Source organism: Crocodylus porosus, unplaced genomic scaffold, assembly GCF_001723895.1.
Source record: "Crocodylus porosus isolate Cpor-Errol unplaced genomic scaffold, CroPor_comp1, whole genome shotgun sequence".
Taxonomy (NCBI): Eukaryota; Metazoa; Chordata; order Crocodylia; family Crocodylidae; genus Crocodylus; species Crocodylus porosus.
In genome coordinates this window covers 2,559,264-2,565,521 of record NW_017728945.1, presented here as the reverse complement: position 1 = coordinate 2,565,521, position 6,258 = coordinate 2,559,264, and the positions used below count along the sequence as shown (strand labels likewise).

The window sequence follows — 6,258 nt, the reverse complement described above, 5'->3', positions numbered from 1 at the left end:
GACCTGGTGATTTGGGGCTTTTGTAAAGAAAAAAAAAAAAGAGCCAGGAGCTGGGGCAGGTGATGGGCCTGGCCTGGCTGATTCAGAGATTCGGCCAAATCGAATCAGGACAGTGATTTGAATCACCAGATTGAATCACTGTCCCCCGCATCAGCCAAATCCGAAGCAAATACTAGCCGCTTTGCACAGGCCTAGTAGATAACTCAAGGTGTCTATAGCTGTGTTGTGTGCAGTGCCAAGTGCAATGAAGTTCTGTTCATGGAGGAGCCCAGGAACTAGAAATAATCATAAAAACATGTAGTTTATTTCAGTGAAAGTTGGATCTTTTGGAAGTTTGCGTGTTGAACCCTATACCACAGCCACAAAGGCCTGAAGTCCTTTGCACATCACATGTCAACACGCTACGACTCTTTAATAACTTGAGATGACTTGCTTGATTACAGGTCTCCTTTTGGGGAAGATGGGTGAGCGAGGCATTCCATTAGTCAATGTGTGCCAGTGCCTCAATGAAGCAGTGATGAGGATTGTCTCGATGGCTGTTTGGTAAGTAAATGTCTTTTCTTATATGCACCGAGTACAATATCAGTCGTATTCCTACAGAAAAGAAACACCAGGAATTTTAAGTTCAGGATGCTAAAACATCCCCTCTTTTACAATGAACTATAAAAGAAGATGTTAGAAAATCTGCAGCCCAGTTCATAGGATTACAGGAAAGTAGGGCTAGAAGAGATATTATGACTTCCACTACTACAGCCCCTGTTCAAGGCAGGATCGTTCCTAACTAAACCATCCTTAGTTGCCTATGCTTACTGCCTCATGGAGTGCGGTCAGGGAACTCCGAGATGGTGTCTTGGTGCTCGTCAAGTTTCTGAACAAGAACTCGGCCTACTGGCTCTCTCTACAAGTCCTACATGCCAAATAAAACAAGGTCCTAAGGGGCAAAAAAGTGATACGTGACCATTAGGGGTGCGTGAAACAGGCCCTATTTGATTTGGATTCGGCCTGAAATCAGGGACAGTGATTCAACTAGTTGATTCAGATCACTGTCCCGATTCGATTCAGCTGAATCTGAAGATTTGATGCCGATTCGGAGAATCAGTGACTAGGACATGCACACAGTTTTAAAAGTTTTTTCTGCATACCTCTAGGTACCAGTGCAGCATATGATCACTGCAATGCTGGGGTGCACTGAGCGTCCCACAGGAGTATGGGGGGCCCTGTGAGTGCTCAGCAGTGAACCCGGAAGTGGACCAGAAGTACATCCGGTCCACTTCTGGGTCCATCGGGGAGCACACTGGGTACCCCCCCCACTTGGCAATTGGCCGTGGGGGGACCCTGGGTGCCCCCTCAGACCCAGGCAACACAAGTTGCTGAGCTGAAGGATGTGGGGGGCCTAGCACATTCCCTGGTGGACCCAGAAGAGGACTGGAAGTGTTTCTGGTCCACTTCTGGGTCTGCTGCTGAGTGCAGTGGGGAGCCCCCCGTGCTTCTGTGGGACACTCCATACATCCCAGCATCGCAGCACTCATGTGCCCCTGCCTCCTAGAGGTATGTAGAAAAAAACCAGTTAAAGCTGTCTCTATGTCCAAATCACCAAATCTTTCTGAATCCATTTAGAGGGTTCCGATTCGATTTGGAGAGGTTAAAGGGTCCTCGGATTCGATTTGGATTTGGAGATTCAGCCACTGAATCGGGCCAAATCTCCGCCATACTGAATCAGGGACTAAAGCTTCACACAGCCCTAATGACCATGCAATCAGAGATTGCATCTTAAGGTACATGCACACAGAGGCTACAACGAGGTGGCGCAGGCAATCATATCCGGCCTTTTCTGACTTTGAGCATTTGACCTCGTACAACTTCACATAACTTTTTGTATGTAATGTATATTACATTCATATATACATAGCAAAAGCAAGTGAGTTTTGTAATATCTAGCTTTGCAACTAGAATGCTTCTTTGAGGCTGGGGCCTGCTTTCTAAAGCTTTCAAGCACCGACATGCACTGTTTAAAATTCCCCTGAAACTTCTTGAGTATATAAAAAGGTTATTGATGATCTCATTTCCCCTTTCGTCCCCATAAGAATAGTCCAAAATTTTCCATTTGTTGTAATTTTTAACACTGTCCTCACCCTTTGGAATGTCACGTGTTAAGTCAGGTTTCTCAAATGCCTCATTCAGTACAACTAGCGTCTTCGAAAAAAATCTCTTGTCTGGATGAAAGGTCATTTTTTCTGTATCAGGCTCTGTTCCAAATGGGTGAATATTTCCTATGATTACTTGCAGGTACTTTCCATTTGGCATTGTTTTTCTCATTGCTGGAAAGATCTTGGAGATGGAAGATCCATCTGTGATTGGAAAGAAATTGGGACTGTATGCCATAACAGTGGTGTCAGGGCTAGTGATTCATGGACTTGTCCTCTTGCCTTTGCTTTTCATAATCGTTACCAGAAAAAACCCCTTTGTTTTCATCCGGGGGATCCTGCAAGCCTTGCTGATTGCCTTGGCTACATCATCCAGGTATTTCCCAAACGTTCCAGAATTACAGCTGGTTTAATTATAGAAATCTAGGCTACATATAAATGTTTGACACCAGAGTTTAACCCACTGTTGTTTGCTAAGTAGTGAAATCAGGTGTTCTTTTCAAGATCTGAATGTAAAAGAAAAACGTTTATGCAAACGCCTTTAGAAATTTGAGCTCCAAGAGAAGATGCTTTTCCCATAGACCACACCACAGCACAGCAATTGCTCACTGTGACGATTAGAGTCTTTTCATGGTTTGGGATTTCAGGCGTCATAAACAGGAATAAAGAAAGAAGCACATGTAAGGAAGCCTCCCCTCCACACCACACATGCGTTCAGTCACCTCTAGAGATTTCTAGAAGGACCAAATGCAAATGGATCCCACTTGACAACATTTTACCCTTTTAATCTGACCTGGAGTTGGGCAAAACTGAAAAATTTATACAAGACAAACTTGGAATCTCACTGAGAGCAACTGAGCAATAGCTTACCCCCAAAACGCATTGATTTGAAGGACAGCAGCATTTTTTCTGTCCCACATCAGCAAACATCTATTTAGATGGCAGCTTTTAGAGAAGGAGCTTAGGCACAGCAGCAAAATGATAGGATACAGTCCTTTAGCCAGACAGGGACCAATTTTGCATGCTACCTTGCCCTCGCTATAGGCTTCAAAGCAAGTGAATAGCTGCCTAAATTTTTCTGACAAGGAAAGAGTGAGTGGTTGTTTATATATCCGGGGCACAAAGCTCTCTCTCTGGTTAGGCAACAAACCCCTCTCACTACGTTAATTGTAAAGCAATGGGTTCCTTAACACAAAAGTTCTGCAATGTTAATATCCAATGCAAAGGCAGATGGAGTGCTGCTTGATGCAGGAAAATCACCAAGGTAGAAAAGACAGAAGAAAACTCAGCCCTCTCACCATAGAAGCAATTAAAACTGCACCCTTAGAAATGAGACATTCTGGGGAAAGGCCCCATCATGGAGCAATCAGCTGGTGGCTGTGAAAACCAAAGGGACATCAAGTTTCTTTGCCTCCGAGCAGGATTTTGCATGCCTGCCCTGGATAGGATCATTTCTGATTCTGTGACTTAAATGCAGAAGCTACCGAACTGCACACTGCTGTTGGCCTCTCTCAAATCAGCTTGGGCCCTCTTCTCGGCTCTTGTAAGAGAGACTATCCCTGAAGACTGTAGGGGAAACAGCATTGGGCACTCTTCTCTTTAGTCAAAGCCACTCAATCTTCAACTCATTACAGATTATTGCTGTGGACTGATTGAACTGAATGAAGCTCTAAGTAGAGGCTCCTAGTAGGAGGCAACTTTCAGGCAGGCAATGGTCATTCTCAAATGGCCGGATGTCCCAGCCTTTTCAAGTCCCCATGAATGCCAGAGGTAGCTTTCTCTAGGTGGGTCACTCCAGCAGAGCAGGCTTGCTGCAACAGTCCCTTGCCTCAAGGTTAGTTACCCTGAGGAAGGTAAATGGGACAGTGCCAGTGTATCAAGAGAAGGCTTACAACAAGAACAGTGTGCAGCACATCCCCACTACTGCCGCTGTCCCAGGCTGAGCCCAGGCCCCCATGCAGCATAGCTGGAGTAGTGTACAGGAGCTCCTTTGCTCCTGGGACAGTGGGGACAGCAGTAGCAGCCGATGAAGGAGAGGGAAAGGGACATGCTTTGGAGCAGAGAGGGGAAGGGGGAAAATCTTATTTGATTTGGAGCATTTAAACAGTCCCCAACAGCTGCACCTGTGATTCAGTTTGCCAGCCCACGTGGTGCGGGAGGAGGCTGGGAGTAGGGGGTTAAACTGCTCCCACATCCCCTTTGCAAAATCCTTAGCAGACATCTGCAGTGTTCAATGCAAAAGGTGATATTAGGGATAAATGTATGATCTTCAGTTATTTCTTTGCAATGCAGCTCAGCAACCCTCCCCATCACCCTTAAGTGTCTTTTGGAAAACAATGGGATAGACAGAAGAGTGGCACGATTTGTTCTTCCTGTCGGTGCAACCATCAATATGGATGGCACTGCCCTCTATGAAGCTGTTGCTGCTATCTTCATTGCTCAGGTTAACGATTACGACTTGGACTTGGGACAAATTATAACTATAAGGTAAATGAAACTCTTCCTTTTTTTTCCTTTTTTTTTTTTAAAAACAGAAAAACTGTCCTGTTTTCTCCTGTAGTGTTGACAGTTATTTTGGTGCAGCACATTTCTGTTCTGGGAAGGGAACAAACTTAATGTGAAGTCCCTTTGTACTGGCATAAACATTTCCATGAAAATACCACACCTCTACCCAAAATTGTTATACCAACACAAAAGCTGTTGAAGTCCTGGCTAAACTTTTCATTAAAATAAACACTTCTCACCTGATGCAGTGTTACCTCCCAAGTCTGCAGACAGCTGAAACAAACCTCTCAGTGCAACCTGATGAACAGCATTTTAAGTATCGAGACTGGTATTTCACTGCTGATTAATTCAACATAACTACATCCAGCTAGTGTGCTTATCCTACAGTACCAAACCACTCATGTCTTTGCCTGGGCCTAAGTGTCCTAAATATCCCATAAGCAGTTCCTAAAATCTCCAGTTCTCCTCTGACAATTTATAAAATAGAGCTAAGAAATGTCAGTATAAAATCCTGTGCCACATTTTAAATTTGGACAATTAGAGAAATGACAAAAATAATTCATAATAAAAGAAAAGCACAAGAAACCCCGTACTCATTGGACTTCATTACGTGTCATACAACCTTAACGCCACCCTTTGTGCATATGGCATAAAGAGTCTTCAGTAACCCAATCATTTGCTATTCTTCAGCAGTTAAATCATTCACTGGAGAGGTTCATTGCTGTTCAGGGAATGAGGCAGCTATATTCTGTATTCAGCATCTGCATACTCATTCAACTGCATGATTATTTCTTCTATACCATCCAACCTAGGCCTAGAGGTGCTAATTATCAAAGTGTACATGCACATCCCAATTAATTCATCTGCTGCACAATTCTATGAGGCACATGTAACCTTATTTATAAATATGGAGCTGAGGTACAGATCTAAGCCCAATTTCTCAAAAGCAGCTACTCATCTGGGGAGGAGCTGCTCACCCAGAAACACCAGGCATCTCAAAACTGGGCAACCAAAAATTGGGAAAGACAAAATGAAAAGCTTCTTTCAGGGCACTGGCATTAGCAATGCATCTGTGGCAGTGAGGGGAATGGAACTGAGTCCTCTTGGTCTCAGACCACATAACCGGGCCATTAATATCCAGATGCGACTCGTGTTCTGCAACTCTCTCTCATTCTCTGCATGAATGACCAGGCTCTTTTAAAAAGAGACTTCAGAATTCACCGTAGCTGTCAAACTAAACCCAAGCCATACAAAAGGCAAGAGGAAAGGTTTTTATTATCTTTCAAACTGCCTTGTAAGTCACATTATAATGGGGCTGTGGTTGCAACCATGCCTGTCCACAGTAACTTGACCTTCCATTCCAAAAACTGAGACTTTTTCATTCGAGGCAGAGGTTTATTAGCGGAGAGCTACATAAATGCCCTGATATGTGCCTGTAACAGAAGGCAATATGTAGGCATATGCTCCCTCAACAGCAAAATATCCCGTTGATATCAACAGCCATCCATAGCAAAATATTTACTAAAACTCTGCTTAATTATAAACATTTTTCTTCAGCTCTAACCAGCACAAAGGAACCGTCCTGTAGGAAAATGAGAGGTTGGGGGTG

General features: G+C 44.0%; 1 protein-coding gene across 1 annotated transcript in view; it reads left to right on the top strand.

Moving 5' to 3' along the window:
- The window catches only part of LOC109320493 (excitatory amino acid transporter 5-like), a 65,716-nt gene that overhangs the window by 39,793 nt on the left and 19,665 nt on the right, over nucleotides 1–6,258 (top strand). Inside the window, exons 6-8 of the mRNA XM_019550625.1 lie at nucleotides 444–543; nucleotides 2,287–2,520; nucleotides 4,437–4,631. Coding sequence (XP_019406170.1) covers nucleotides 444–543; nucleotides 2,287–2,520; nucleotides 4,437–4,631 — 529 coding nt within the window. The remainder of the gene's footprint in view (nucleotides 1–443; nucleotides 544–2,286; nucleotides 2,521–4,436; nucleotides 4,632–6,258) is intronic.